The 16,958-nt window shown below is 38.2% G+C and overlaps 1 protein-coding gene across 1 annotated transcript; it reads right to left on the bottom strand.

Moving 5' to 3' along the window:
- Window positions 1-1,319: 1,319 nt before the first annotated feature.
- Window positions 1,320-16,140, bottom strand: LOC113655974 (transketolase). Its single transcript, XM_027166872.2, has 14 exons — window positions 15,924-16,140; window positions 14,737-14,854; window positions 13,417-13,530; window positions 13,145-13,245; window positions 11,761-11,952; window positions 11,392-11,510; window positions 10,664-10,857; window positions 10,259-10,423; window positions 9,052-9,208; window positions 5,643-5,773; window positions 5,036-5,119; window positions 4,502-4,595; window positions 2,905-3,027; window positions 1,320-2,154 (listed from the first exon to the last, which is right to left on the bottom strand). Exons 1-14 carry the CDS (start codon window positions 16,028-16,030, stop codon window positions 1,967-1,969), a joined length of 1,887 nt encoding a protein of 628 aa, XP_027022673.1. The 5' UTR covers window positions 16,031-16,140; the 3' UTR covers window positions 1,320-1,966.
- Window positions 16,141-16,958: the final 818 nt, after the last annotated feature.

Below are 16,958 nucleotides of genomic sequence, written 5' to 3'. Positions count from 1 at the left end.
AAATCAGTACAAATGAAAGACACGAAATAATACTGAACACGAACAAGAAGTTTTTGTTTTTTTGTTTGTCCAGAAGGTGGTAGTGTTTCCTCATGGAGCAGAGCCTGGACCTGATTGTTGCTGAACAAAAGGCAGCTTCATTGCTTTTTGTTTGAATTTCCACAACATATCTGATTGTTTTGACCATGTCACGACACCTGGCTGGTCCCCACAAGGAAATTTACAAAAAAAGAGTTGGAGGTTTTAATTAATTAATTAATGGATGAAGCTAATTTTATTGATGGATTAAAATGAACATAAACTTAATTTAGCTGTATTATAGTTTTTTTAATTAATCAATTATTATTACAATTACTATTATGATTATTATTATTATTAATAAAAATAATTAGCTTCTTTGTAGTAGTAGTAGTAGTATAGTGGCAGTGACAGAATCTCATAAGAAAGAGAACTCACACACACACACACACACTCTACACACTCTACACACTCTACACAACACTTGAGTGTGAGAATGAAGCCTCACTGTCTGGTGTTTTTCTAAAGACAGTAAAACTAGCTGTTGGCTGAATAGTGAATGAGTAACGGTGTGTGTGTGTGAGTATGGAGTGTGTAGCATGCACATGACCATATTTGGCTTGTTGGCTCTCAGCTTGAGGTTGTTTAAGTGTGCTTAGTCACCCTGATGTCGTTACTTTGGCTCTGAACACGAATCCCCTCTCCAATCTGATTAAAAGGTTTCTACCAGCTTTGAGCTCATGTTCCAAAATGAATGCACGCTTTAGTTTACTTCAGCAGAAGAAACACACCAGATGAGAGGAACTGGTCAAGTTTTAGCAGGTCGGTTAACCGATTACATTAACATCTAGCAGAGGGACAGGTGGGACAACAAGACTTGTGTCGTAGTATTATATTAGCAGTTATAATAAGCAATAAAAGGCTCAACTGTTAATAGATTAATGCTTGGTCAAACTTTAGCTTTAAGTAATGGGTAATGAGTGTCATAGTGTCTTGGTAAGGTGGCTACCATGACCTGAACAACTTCAGTGCTTCTTGGAACACTTTTTTTTTTTTTTCGAAAAAGTGAATTACAAAAGTTTGTTGGTGCTGTTTTGATGATTGTGGAAGAGTTTTAAGACTGGCTTGAAATATGCTGAATGTCAACCTATAATGTACATCCATTTCCTCCTCATCAATCAAATGACTGCTGCATGACACACAGGATTTCAGAAATAAATCACAGATTAATTAATCCACACCACAAAGAAGCAGGTGTTTATTTGTCCTGGAGTCTAGCAAAAAAAAAAAAAAAGAGTTGCTTCAGGGTATGAAAGTTTAGGAGTCTCCTATTTTTATTTCATTTTAAATTATGGAAAATGAAATTTGAAATAACGCAAATTAAATGTTAAGGCTGTTGACGCTGCAGTGTCTTTACTGTTCAGAATAAGGGACGGCTGCATTTTATTAAGCATAAGTAATCACATATAAATCAATACTGTGTGAAATAATACTTTGCCAAAATGAAAAGACTTTTGTTGCCTTTGGTAGCTTTTAAAAATCTCTGAGTTCGTGTTGCGTGCTTCCTGATGTGTTTATTGCTTTGTCATCATCAACAGTGTAAAAGGACAAAACCATACTAATGACAGTAAACATAAAAGTGTTATCCGATCTTTGTCTATTTTATTTTAGCTGATCAGACTGCTGCATTCTGTCTAATATACTATTCAGATCACTAGATTTCATTATATAAAGCTATATATTTCAAGCAAGCTGTATTTAAACCTAAATGTGGCTATGGAAATGTCACAAATGCCTTTTTGTGAAAATATACTATTCTCAGTCATATTCTTTGACAAAATAGCACCAGATTGTTTAGATGTCCAGCTGAATAATATAACACATTGTGAACTTTATAAGCTTGGCCATGTAAGGACTATTTTGTTTCCGTGACCCTGATTTCTTTTTATTACTTTTTGCTGGTAGTATCATTGATTATCTTCTTCACAGCCTGAACGATGGCGCCACAGTCGATATTAAACATTTTGAGTAGCTCTTTGGGTTTCCCGCTGCGTGGCACGTGAGACACGGCTAGGCGATGTACGGTAAAGTCGTGTTCATTCACCACTGCTGAACACACGGCCTCTCCCAGACCACCTGCACAATCACACAACACAATCACCTGATGTTAAACAACATATAATGTCTCACAAAAACCAACAAACCTTTAGCCATATAGTGCAGGACAGAATGGAGTGGAAAGGAACGCACGAGTGATGCACTTAATCGTAACCTCTGCTACAAATCAATCCCAATTAGGACTTTTCTATATTTCAACTGATACTGATTCCTGCAGTAGCTACAAGACCACACATTCGCATTAATATGAATAAACAATTCAAAAACACCCCAATGGCCAAAATATATTTACAAATTATTTATGAGGCAGTTTTGTAGGTCAATGTAAGCCTACGGGACACGCGGTCTACCTCTACAGTTGTCTACACACATGCATGAAAATTAATACTTGTGTTCTACAACCATTCACACATTGCATACAAAATAATGAACATCTCACCCAGGCTCATGCAAAGTAAGTAAGTCATTCGATATTAAATAATATGCTTTAAGATGAAATAATCTAGCGGTGTCCAATCTTATCCACAAAGGGCCGGTGTGGGTGCAGATTTTCATTCCAACCAAGCAGAAGCCACACCTGATTCCACCTGTTTAATCAGTTGTCCTTGGCTTTTAGTAAGTAGACTCTGGTGTGGCTTCTGCTTGGTTGGAATGAAAACCCGCACCGACACCGGCCCTTTCCGGATCAGATTGGAGACCCCTGGTCTAAGTGGTCAGGTATAGATCTAAAGACCTGTGATTATATAATTATCATTTTATAACACTCACCTTCATAGTAATGGTCCTCTACAGTAATGATGCGACCCCCTGTATCCCGGGCATTTTCGATAACTGTCTTAGAATCCAGTGGTTTAATAGTGAATAAGTCAATCACTCGAATGTTGATGCCCTCTGAGAAGATACAATAATAATGTATTATATTAATAATAATAATCGATTAACAAACTCAAATTTATTTATTTTCAATAAGCACATTATCCTGTTCAGGGTCCCAGTGGGTCTCAGTATCTCAGGAATACAATGAACACATTCTGAACGCACAAAACCCCTAAATCCAACCCTTTAATATATATTTCTCCTGTATACTTATAAGTAATTACATCTCAAATAATCGCATTGTGATGATTGATAGCGTTACTGGTGCCACAATATGAAGCGACTGGGTTTCTAGCAGCCCTAAATTTGAGCCCCACTCACATAAATGCATCCTGAATTCTTTCCGGAAATGAATTTATCGTTACAGTTAATGAGATTCCGAATGGCTTCTTGAATGTCACCTTCTCATGAAAGTCATGTTCTCTTTTACTGGAGCAAAGTGCTCATCAAAAACTATTTAAAAGCCCTGTTCCAACAACTAAGCATTAGGTGTAGACATGGGAACTCCTTCACATGCAGGCGCTGTTACTCTCATCTTCTGCTTTTATTCTTGTTTATATTATTTTGTGCTTTCTCCCTTCTATTGAATATCTTATGACACACCAAAAAAAAACTCAATGACCATCTCTACATTGGTCTGATAACTTGAATCCTGTTCCAAATAAACGATTCTGCAGACCGATGATGCTTCTTAAACTACGTTCTCACACTGTTTTATTGCTGCAAATAAACAGTCGCTGTATATGAAGTGTCCAGGACACTACTAGTTGCCATGGCGATAACGAGTCTCATCGGGTGGCAACGATGAATAGAATTCCACATGACAGAAAATCTTTTTTTTTTTTTGCCACCGAAATTAAACATTCATGATGGAGATTTGGAGTTTGTGTGTAAAATTCAGTGTTTCTCTTCATCATATCAGATGAAGGAGAAACAGCGTGTGCTTTTTGTCACGGATCACGTGCGCTCTGTTGTCTTCACTCCCATTAATAGTCAGTCGCTGCATCGGTCGCTCCATATTTGCAGGAAGTTAAACTTTTGTCAGCTTTGTCACGTCAACGGACACGCCCACATCTAGTTGCGCACTGTCAGTCATGTCATACCTAGTATCTAGTAGATCTAGAATAGCGTAGCATAGTATGTAGTATATAGCTGTATTTCTCTTGATCAGAATCAGGTTTATTGGCCAAATGTGTTGACACACACAAGGAATTTGATTCCAGCTTTTTGTGACTCTTAAAAAGTACAGACATAAATAACACCATACTATACAAGACAAGACGATACAGACGATGTGAGACAATATAGACAGCATGAGTATTAAATATGAATACAGAATGTATGACTGATCAGTTATGTACATAAAGTGTGAGAAGTGATTTTTCAGCAGTGTTGATGTAGCTAAAGAGTAAAAATCTATCTCAAATGCGTTATCCTGTTGGGTGTTTCTAAGTGCTGTATTTTTTTTGTTCCCTTCTGTGTGCTGTACCTTTCTTCAGCTGCTCAGCTGCATCAAGAGCCTCGTACAGAGTTACAGCAGCTCCGATCACGGTGACCTCGTCTTTGTCGGACTTGCGTACAACCTGCGCGTAAACATCAAAACATGCGATCGATCTTATGCGTCAACACTAACACACACATTCCATCTAATCTATTTAGGTTTGACAGCTGGTGTTAGTGTCTGTTTAATTCGGTCTATAATACAGGATATAGGATGTAACCAAATACATATAGAAGCACATCTCTCTATTTTAGACCAATCATGAACGGGAGCTGAGATTGAGGAACTCAGTGTGTTCCAGTGTTTACAGAGGCACAGTGTTTCCAGATAAGGACTGTGACATACATACAGATGTGTGTGTGTGTGTGTGTGAGTGTGTGTGTGTGTGTGTGTGTGTGTGTGTGTGTGTGTGTGTGTGTGTGTGTGTGTGTGTGTGTGTGTGTACTTGATCTCCTGCTGAAATAAACAACAGATATTACTATGTTCACAGACTAATAGAGTTCAAAGTTTTTAGTAACACACCTTCGCCTGGCCTACACGAAACTCTTCATTGCTGTTGTAGATTACAGGATTTTCAGGGCGGCTGGTTCGGATGAAGCAAATCCCCTATAAAAAAAAAAGAGCAAGCAGCTTCGCATAAGTACAACCTCTTTACAGACTTTATATTAAGGGTTAAGTGCATACAGTGAAACCAGGGCTTGAAACTAAGATTGAAGTTTACTATCCACTCTGCCTGATTCTGTGCCAGGATCCAAATGGATCACAGAATCACTAATGGGCAAATGTAACTGTACAAGTAAAACATACGTGTCTCAATGGAACAGACAGACAATTCATTCCATTTTGTCCTCATTATTTCTCTGCTGTTCACACCAGAGTTAATGTGTCCACAAGCTACTACAAAGTGACAAGAAATGAGAACTTATAAATAAATAAATAAACCATGACCCAAATTACTCAACCTGAGTAAACACCACATGCACAGAAACGTGTACGGGTGATACGTTATCAAAGTTGCCCATCAGCTGCAGGTTTTATTCGGTGGTTTGGCAGGTGAGCAAGTGCTCAGTTCAAGCCCTGGGTAAAAACCTGTTTAACATATTCTGGCTTCGGAGATAGATGTGAGAACCTTGGTGTTAGCTGCAAGCTCCACTGCCTTCTCGGTAGACACGCCATCACTTGGGTAGAACACAGTGGCAGTGGGAATGGCTCTGAACATCGCCAAGTCTTCCAGCGCCATCTGAGAGGGACCATCCTCTCCTGAAACACACACACACACACACACACAGTTATCACACAAAACCCAGGTGGTAGTTTTTCCTACACTGGTATAGTAGTAATGCAGAATACACTCTGTTGTTGGGATAAATGTCCATCAACGTGTTAACATTTAAAGCATTGCTAGCACAAGATGATATTCTCTCAACACAAGCAACAATACTGATGCCAATGTGGATTGCAAGAATGGTGAAACGAGAAAGAGGAAGATGTGAGGAAACTAACCAGAAGGAAGTGAGCAAGAAAAGAAGAACTGTCACAAGAGAGAGTATTTACTGCCAAGTTTCATTACAATGGTAACAAAATACAAACTTCACTCACAATGACAGGAACCATTTACTTTAATGGAATTGGGCTTGTGCTCATTATAGGTCAGGTCTTTTTAGGATTGAACTGCAGTACATTACATTTACATGTACTGTATATGAAAACAAACATCTTTCTGTAAATATACATAGCTAAATTCTCAAATCTGTTTGGTTTAGAAGGTGTTTAATCATTTTCTATTCCACCACCTCTGACAGTAGTGCTGGCTGTAGGACTAATCACAGACTAATCACATTGATATTAATGCTCGTGTTCTATTGTGTATCATTTGTATATTATCTAATAGTATTTGGCTGCTGCTTCTGAATAATCTACAGGTTCGTCCCTAATTACATACTTATGCACTGTTCTACACCACTGCGTGTCCATGCTGAAAACTCCAACAAGAAGAACGCTTCAAGTTCCACACTTATTCATCTGAAAAACTAAGTGTGTTATGTTGGTCAACCCTCGCAGCTTTGCTTACGTAGTGGAACAAGGCCCAGGGCTACCAGGTGCTAGCTGCGTCTTACAGTGTGCACAGAGCGGTGAAGGAAGCAAAGCCGCGCTACGGGAGGAAACTAGAGTCACAGTACCAGCATGGTGTCTCTAGGAGCCTGTGACAGGGACTAAGGAACATCACGGACTATAGAACACCACACCAGCTTCTAGAATGGGGAATGCAGACGCTTCTCTGCAGGACGAGTAGGGCTGCACGATTTAGGGAAAATGTCATATTGCGATTATTGAGGTCAATATTGCGATTGCGTTATGCGATTGCGATATAATAAACAAATGGTATCATGAGTTAACTTACTTGGTTCTCAAGGAAAATGTACACACAGATTACTGATAATGCTGAAATTTGTATTTCTAAACTCAAGCTAGCAACAACAACAAACAAATGCAAAACGTTTTCAAATTAGAATATAAAATAACACATTAATGCTGATTAATGAAAAGCCTAAGATCAAAACTGTAGGTGTACAGTATGTGTGTGTGTATATATGTGGCGATGATAAAGGCTTCTATGCCTCCCCCCCCCCAACACCCCCCCCCCCCCCCGCCCCCGTTCTATACAAGTAAATTAGCAACTTAATACAAGTTATACATGGTATTGCACACACCATTATAGATGATATTTGGAGCAATATTACATGTAATTATTAAACTTGATTCCCTTACATATACATTTGCTTTTAAGCCTAATTATTATTACTTTTGATTATGATGTGATTGTGACAGGGGAAGAGGTTTCAGGTTGGGGGTAAAGAGTTTTTTCTGTCATCACTTTTGAATAAGAAACAATATCAAGGCTATAAAACTTGTCAAAACTCCACGAATCACAAAAGTATCAGTGAGAAGTTGAGAACTATTTTCTTTAGCGGAAGCAATACAATTGTTCAGCAATTTCGTGTTGAAACCTGTAACTTAAGCAACAGCGTGAAGCCGCGAACTCGTTCTGAATATTTTACTTTAAAGGTGTAACAGCTGATGAAAAAGCAGAGACAATTGTAGACGAAAATGAAGAGAGATTTTATCTTAGTTTTTATTTTATACAAAACATTTTCGTCTCGTCTTTTTTCGTCAACAATAATGCATGTTAATTTAGTCTTAGTCAGCGTTTTGCAGTCTTGTCATCATCAGGTTGTTGACGAACATATTTCGTCTCGTCTGACGAAATTAACACTACATATAACAGAGGTGGCCACCAGTTCAGAGTCTGTTTGCTCGGCATCCATAGTCACCCGTTCTGCGCTGCACACCAGAAAAAGTCACGAAATGACCATACGCGCCACACGTGCCACTGCCTAAACTGAAACTCACTGGTCTTTTTTTTATTAGCAGATAGCGGTGTAGTGTATGAAATAGGCAAACAGCTTTCAGAGAGAATGTCCACACATGCATTTATTTATTTCATAAAATCGCAGCATTTCGCATCAAATAATCGCACAGGCTTGATATCGTGATTGCGATATGATTAATCGTGCAGCACTACAGATGAGCTAAACATCTTTTATGCTTGCTTCGAGGCTGCAGCTAACCACACTAGTGGCACAAACAGCATGCACACTGAGAGAGCTGGAGAGGTAAAGACGTTCACCATCTCGGAGCATGACGTGAGGAGGGCATTCAAGAGAGTGAATACCAGGAAGGCAGCAGGACCAGATGGCATCACAGGTCGGGTTCTGAAAGCCTGCACTGACCAGCTAGCACCTCTCACTGGAACAGTCCGTTGTCCCCTCATGCTTTAAACAGTCCACTATTGTTCCTGTCTCGGAGAAACCCCAGCCTGCCTGCCACAACTTTTACTGCCCTGTAGCCCTGACCTCAGTAGTGATGAAGTGCTTCAAACACCGGATCCACTATAGTTCCTGTACTGCCAGAACTGCTCTACTGAGGATGCCATTGCTCATCTTCTCCACACACTTTATACTTTTTATTTATCTACCTCCTTTTGGTTTTATTTTTAACCTTAATTCCATTCCTTTTATGCTTGAATACCGGACAGACGTAATAAGCATTTCACTGCATGTCGTACTCTGTATGTATGTGTATGTGACAAATAAAATTTGATTCGATTTGGATGAGACAAAAGGTTTCAAGATGTCTGACGACACAAACGTCCTTTAAATGTCATACACTAGCTGAGAGAGCACATGGTTCCTAGTGTGTAGTATGTCATCTGGAACACAACTTCAGACTAATAATGAAAAGATTAAAATGACAAACAAGTACGATGTGGGGTTGTTTAGTTAATAAAACGTGTAATGAAGAGCAAATTGCTGTGGTATAAAAATAAAACATTTTGTGACACGCTGTTATATGAAAGTAATCAGGTGGTAATAGTAACACGCAAAGTAACTGCTGTGTGTGGGTTATATTACCTACGTAGGCACAATAAATAAAAAATTTATAAAAAAGTTCAGAAATCAGGGTCAGTGGACACTAACCGATGGAAACACCGCAGTGTGAGCCGCAGAGGTTGATGTTGCTCTCTGAGATGGCAGCCATGCGCAACTGGTCATAAGCTCGGGTGAAGAACGTGGCGAACGTGGAGGCAAAAACAACGTTGCGGTCGCGAGCTGCACAGCCCACCGCTACACTCACCTTTAAAAAAAAAGACAGAAACACAAAACAACATTTCGTTTCATACAGACACACAGACAGAGCTCCATGTTAGAACTGCTGGTTTAATGGTTTAATAGAGAGAGATTAAAAGAGACTTCGAGAACTATATAAGAAAATGCTATAAATCAAGCTTAACTCAATTCATTTTTACCTGAATTGTGCTTTTGACAATAGACACAAATCAGCTTAAAAAAAACTACATAAAATCATCCCTAATGAGGAAGCCAGAGGTAACGGTGGTAAGGAAAAAAAAACCCCGATATGATCTGAGGAAGAAACTTTGAGGGAAGTCATCCTCAACTGGGTCACACCAGAGATTGCGAATACAAATACATGAGTTCAGTTAACACGGCAGGTTTTATATTACTGTCGCTTTGAGAAATCTGCACACTGCAAACGCTGCCAGTGATTGCAAGAGGCCGTGTGGTAATAATTCAGCAACATTGCTACTTCCTTTTACAAAACCTCTCTCTTTGATGGCTCCACAGCAGCTACCTGTTTTTCACAACTTACTGTAATGACTGAGGCAATGAAGCACACATGCAATGTTCAGCATGCTGAACACACTGAAGCCCTTCCACTCCTCACTTCTCTACATAAAACATCACTTTGCACTGCCTTCTATGTAGGTACTATATAATAAAGCTCAGCATTTGTTAAAAGAACATGTAAGATATGGATATAACTGCCATGATAATTAGCTATGACCCACAGCTGTGCACATTACATGCCCAAAAGCCTTAATGCTTGTTAAATGTACTAATGATTTATTACACTCTCAGCCAAGCTATGAAGCAAAATGTCAACAAAGTACAGTTACTCTCTCGTAACTAGATAACATTTTAGAGATTTAAAATAACGCTGTTGTTAGCCTTATCTAATTTTCCTACGGTAAAAGACGGTGAATTTTTTTTCTTTGCTAAGTGTTTCTTGATGTTTGTTTATAGCTTGAGGGAATAATCTGAAGCAGTGCATTTATTTACATGAGTAATTAACTGTATTTCAAATGAAGGCTATGTAGTACCGTACCATGTTCTGTTCTGCGATGTAGCACTCCACATAGCGGTTAGGAAATTCATTCTTGAACATCTCAGCAAAGGTGGAATTCTTTGTGTCTGCATCCAGGACAACGACACGCTCGTTAGCACGGCCGAGTTTCACCAGCGCCAGACCGTAGGCCTTCCTCGTAGCCATCTGGAAAACAATTAAGACACAGTTCTTTCAGCAACCACATTCATTCGAGTGGATCCGTAAAATCCTTGATGCTTAGAGAAGGAATATGGTGCACAAATAATGTGTGTTATTAAACTAGTCAGATTTATTTGTGCCAAAAAAAAAAAAAAAAAAGAGATTTGTCCTTTTCATAAAAAGCAAGAGACTTGCACTGCTGAGTTAGCATCAACTAAATATTAGGCTTTGGTTTCTTAGATGTACCTTCTCTCCAAGTTTGTAGCTGGGATCGCTGGGCATGTGGATGTTTTTCAGGCTGATGTCAGGGGTGTCTTCAGTCGGTGTAAGAGGAGAGAGCTTGATGCTGTTCATAATTTGACTTTGAAGATCCTTTATTACACTCTCAGACATGTCCTTTGGCAAGGGTTTACCATGCCAGCCCATCTTATCCTCAGTGGCTATAATACACACACACACAAACAAACACAAGCTGGAATATAATGTGTACGTGTTTTACAGAACAGTGGGTCACTACTATTTGCCTTTTTTCTCTATAAGTACAGATCAAAACAGCACTATTCGTTGTCCTCAAGAAGAGAGTCTGAATTCTGTCATGGTTTCTTCCTCATACACAGAACTCATTAGCTGACTCTGCTTTGCACAGAAAGGAGAAACATCTACACGCTAAACACTACAAGCCGGCTTTTTCACGGTTAAAAACACTATTCAAGCGTAATGGCTAATTTTCTGCATAACAAATGATGACTCACTAACCCTGTATAATCAAACATCTAGATTCTGTTTCATTTGATGAATTCCAGGTCAGTAACAAATACAAATCTAATAATCTGCAATAATCTGTAAGCATATCTATTTCCTAATACTGTTTTTGTTTAATGTGTATAATGTACAGTGGCTGTCAGACAATATGAATATATATAAACTGTCTGTTCGTTCTCTGTGCACATGTACTGTGTGTGTTTGTCTTGTACCTGGAATGCCTTTGCCCTTAAAGGTTTGGGCTACAATGCAAGTGGGTTGATCATGGGGTTGACACAGGGCCTTACACAACTCCTCCACATTGTGGCCATCCACAATGACAGAATGCCATCTACACACACACACACAGTCCCAGGTTATTATTCAGATATTCATCTTAAAGTACATTATTCAGTAGCTAAGACGAATCAGTCAATGAAACTAAAAGGCAAGGTGTGCAGTTACGTGTTAGTACAGAATGCAAGTTTGCACCCACCAGTGTGTCCATGGACTTTAAGGAATGTGATACGTACATTGTTTTATTTTCCTATTATTAGAGACTTTCTGCACACCAGAGGCTAAACACACACGTACACACTCACCCGAAGGCCTCACAGCGTTTCTTGTACTTCTCCACCTGGTGCTGTAGGGGTGCGGGGTCGCTCTGGCCAAGACGGTTGATGTCCAGAATGGCCACCAAGTTGTTCAACTTATAGAAGGAAGCAAAGGCCATAGCCTCCCAGACCGAGCCCTCAGACAGCTCTCCATCACCCAACATGCAGTACACACGGTAACTACTCAACCAGAAGGATAAAGAAATATAAAGTAATAAACAGATTCAATGTATATTTTGTACCGAAACAAATTACTGATGCACTCTGCATCAACAACCATAGGCCCATTTAGAGCTTTAGAATACGGAATAATTTAAATCGTTAAGCAAAATTTTAAATGTCATAAAGAAATTTTAAAAATCATAAAATCGATTCATTTTTAGATACTAAATGTGGACCATTGTTCTTTGTTCTTTTTTGTTTTACATGCTAAAAATGATATATTAATTATATTATGTTCTATAATAAATATCAATCATATTTGCTTTACTGAAAATAAATTAGAATTAATACAGATATGCTTACAAATATTAAATTGTCATGAGAAGAAAGAAAGAAAGAAAGAAAGAAAGAAAGAAAGAAAGAAAGAAAGAAAGAAAGAAAGAAAGAAAGAAAGAAAGAAAGAAATGAGATGAGATGTTTTGGAACTATAATAACTTGATGGTTTTAAATTTGAAATAAATGGTTTGAAATAAAAGTTTTGCAACATATTGAGTGACATTACCCCCACGCCCACCCCTCCCCCCCTCTCTCACACACTCACACACACACATGCACTATTTAGTTCAGACATATTTCCAGTTAAATAGACAGGTTTGTATTAATGCAGCGTGATTAGACTGCACAGTGTGAATTTCCATGCACATTCTACAAGATGCCATGAAAAGAAAACGCTGACTCTGTCACGCCAACACAAACACAGCTGGCAAAACAGCACACACCCATAATCTCAACACATTTACTGATTTGATTTTGAAAACAAGCACATGATTAACGTCAAAGCTGACTACATAAGCACTGACTTCTACAGACTGTAGTACAGACATAGACATCAGAGCTTATTGGATATGGTTATGGTGCTAGGTTGGGTTGTGCTTTAGTGAAAAGGAAAGGAATAAATTGTCAGAACTGATAACTGATGCTGAAGAGGGAGAAAAGATGCAGGTAGTGAGAATGACAGCCAAGTAGAATAAAAATTTCTCTACTAGAGCCTTTTTATATCTGTAGGATGAAAGGCAAGAAGCACATAGAACAATGAGCTCACAACGAGACGGAGGGAAAAAGTTTAATCATCTTTCCTTCAGAGTACGGTTCATGATTATCAATGAATGTGAGCTAGCATTAGCAGTACTTCAGGTATATTGTTTAATACCTCGCCTTGTCGAAGTATTTTCCAGTATAGGCCATCCCACATGCAGCGCCAAGTCCTTGCCCAAGAGAACCTGTGGCTACGTCCACAAACGCCTGCCTCGCCTGTGAAATCATAACAATAACAATAAAATAATAATAATAAATATTAATAATAATAACAAAACAACAACAACAACAATAATAATAATAATAACAATAATAATAATAATAATAATAATAATAATAATAATAATAATAATAATAATAATAAAAAAATCTATTGTCTTTACTTACTGGAACTGGGTGGCCCTCCAAGTCGGAGTCAATCTTGCGGAGGTTAAGCAGCTCACTCTCTTTGAGATAACCTGCTTCTGCCCAGGCTGCATAGAGCACTGGAGCAGCATGACCCTAAAACACATACACACACAAAAAGTAACACACAAATCCCACATTATATGTAATACAGACTAGCAATGTTTTTTGTTTTTTTTAATCATATTTAAATCATACATTCATATATATTCTACTTTAAGATACTCTGTCCACTTTATTAGGAATACCTATATACCTGCACATTATCCAATCATGTGGCACACAGGAAACAACCAGAAAGAAGTAAAACAAAAGTGGAGACTGATGTGGTTGTAGCCCATCTGTCTCAAGATCTGATGTGTTCTGAGATGCATTTCTGCTCCCCATAGTTGTAAAGAGTGCTTATTTGAGTGACGATTATCCTCCTGTCAGCATGAAACTATAGCCATTCTATTAACAAGGCCATTCTATCTACATTCTATTAACTATGGCCATTCTATCAACAAGGCGTTTCTGAGAGTTGCATTTGTAATTCCTAGGAAACAAATCAGCCTCTCCTGCCCCAACCACCCAAAGTTCACTGTTCATGTTCTGATGTTTGATGTGAAGATAAGCTGAAGCTCTTGGCCTTATCTTATCTGCTGCAACATGATTGGCTGATTGGATAGCTGTCTGAACGAGCAGAAGGTCGTAATAGTATGGCAAGAGTACGTTCTAAGATGATATAATTAGGATGCTTACGGTCTGCTCTGTGTCTTATGCTCCTTGCACTGGCAATAATACCTAGTTTAAATTAAATTTTTAATGAACATGTTTATTACGAGACACTTTGAAAATTGAATTTAATTTTTTGAAATTGTGAAAATTGTGAAAATTTAGCCAATTTATTAACTGAAAATAGATTTTCCAACTGTCATGATTGTACATCATCAGGATATTCTGTGATATTGACGAACGACTGTCTACACCACGTTTGTCTACTTTGTTTTCATTCAAAAGAATGCACGTTAAGGGGATTATAAGGAAAACGTCTCAAACATAGGCAACCTGCCTTAACCGGTTTGTCACGTCTGGTCCAGTGTTAGCTTTCACATACACAATATGAAACAACCCTATCAGGTTATCTGACACTGCTTAGACGTCTCAACTTGTTGGAAACTAGACTATCAACTGAAAGAGGCTTCTTCAATTCACCAGATATTGTGAAAAAGATTTGACATATATTTGAACCAGGCCATTCTATGAGGTGCTAATTCTATATGTTTTTGTCTATTAGTTACAGCAGAGCAATGTGTTTGTTACCTTCGACAGAACAAAGCGGTCGTTGTTGGCATTGCGTGGGTCATCAGGTTTGTATTTCATGGTGTGAAAGAAGAGCACAGACATGACCTCTGCTGCACTGCAACATGATGTCGGGTGTCTGCAGAACCAAAAATATGCAAAGATTACACCCAGAAACTATTCAGAATCACACACAATTTCATTCCCTTGTGTCTTTTCAGTAAAAGCCATTGTGTCATACTATATTAAACCTTCAACGTATTCACGGCTAAAAACAAATGCCATGCCATTAAGATAACTTTGACTCCTTTACTATAAAAAACTTTGAAATATTTAATAAAATATGAAATCTAAATGAGCTCCTTTTCACTTTTTGTGTAATTCCAGATTTAATTTTACACGCGGTTGAGGTAAGTGCAGAAATGAAATTGAAAGAATTTAGTTTTTCTATTACTATAGTGAAAAATTTCATAATTTCATCATGTGGAACATTTTCCCATGCAGCCAAACAGACAGCTGGGGATTTCTGTAAATATTGATGATGAAATTGTAGCAGGTGATTTTTTTTTTATGTCCAGTATTTCGTAAATGACTATAGACAAATTTTAAATAGTTTATAAGTTACCGTATCCAATAAATTATAAACATTGATATAGGTGCTACATAAAAGCTAATAAAAAATAAATGGCTAATGAGATAAACAGTGATTGTCTACAACTGCAGTTACAAAAATGTGAACAAAAAAAGAACCATGACATGACAACACACTGTCCATATTAGTCTATATTTAAACTGGTTGCTACTGTAGTGTGAACAAGACAGGAGTCGCTCCAGGTGTGTGAGCATTGATGCGCATGTGACCAGGGCATGAGAAGGAGTTTTTAACATACTCACTTCATATCATAGTACTAGTTTGAAGACCTAAACTTTCCGTTCCCAGGCATGAGCATCATTTAGAGATCTGGAGCTTTATACTGAATTATTTAGGAACTTAACACTGAAACTCTATATTCAACATCAACCAGAAATGTATATCAATCTGGAGAGTGAGACACACACACACACAGAGAGAAAGAAGAGAGAGAGAGAAAGAGAGAGAGAGAGACAGACAGACAGAGAGACACAGAGAGAGAGAGAGAGAGAGAGAGAGAGAGAGAGAGAGAGAGAGAGAGAGAGAGAGAGAGAGAGAGATGCTGTGTGTCTCTTACCCGCTGCCGGCTGCAGTGGTTGCCTTTATGGAGTTAATCCTGAGTCGGACCGCGACGTTTCTCAGCTCTTGCAGTGTTTGTGTATTTGGTTTGTGATAGTCCGCCATGGTGGTGTCCTGTGTGTTAACTTCTGTAGTGGAAGAGAAGTGGAAAATGAATGAGGAAGGGGTCGGTGGTGTGTGCTGCAGTGTGTGCGCACGTGTTTATATGCAGCTGTGTAGGTGCGTGTGTGTGTGTGTGTGTGTGTGTGCGCGCGTTTGGGCGTGTTGAGAGATAGACAGAGAGATCAGAGAGCTTAATTTGAAAATGGTGAAATTATGAAAATCAGCTATTATTAAACATAGATTAAGAAATGCAATGCAAAGTGTGTCTATAAAGCATCTTAATTTTAATTTGTTTCGTTTTAATTTGCTAAATAATTAATAATATACATTAATAATATATTAATGGAAATTTAAAAAAAAAAAAATTGACCCACGTTAAAATGTTTGATCTGTCAGAACTTAGAAAATGGGTTCTCCCTTTTTTATGACAGTTCTTTAATATGATATATATTTAATATATACATACATACATACATACATATATATATATATATATATATATATATATATATATGTATGTGTGTGTGTGTGTGTAGTATATATTACAGGACCACGTTGTTAGCTAGTGACAAAGTTTGTTAGCATCAGAATAATCATTGAATCATTATAAGTTAAACGTAAATAAAACAATAAATACATTGAAAAATGACTGATAGCAATTTGCGTGGGTACAGAATACATAGCTATTTGTAACAGAGGGTCAAATTGAGCACTTCATTTCATCCCTGCGAGCGTATGACTGACAGAAGACATGAAAATATCTCTCTTTAATTTTACATGTAAAAGGCCCAAAGGAGAGGATGTACTTTCTATGCCGAGTAAGGAAGTATGGTCTGCCACATGAGTGGTTGATGCAGTTCTACACTGCAGTCATTGAATCTGTCCTGTGCACATCCATCACCATCTGGTTTGGTGCAGCAACAAAACAGGA

This window comes from Tachysurus fulvidraco, chromosome 14 (assembly GCF_022655615.1).
Source record: "Tachysurus fulvidraco isolate hzauxx_2018 chromosome 14, HZAU_PFXX_2.0, whole genome shotgun sequence".
NCBI classification, from domain to species: domain Eukaryota; kingdom Metazoa; phylum Chordata; class Actinopteri; order Siluriformes; family Bagridae; genus Tachysurus; species Tachysurus fulvidraco.
Note: the sequence above shows the minus strand (reverse complement) of the source record. Positions and strands in the feature narration are given on the sequence as shown.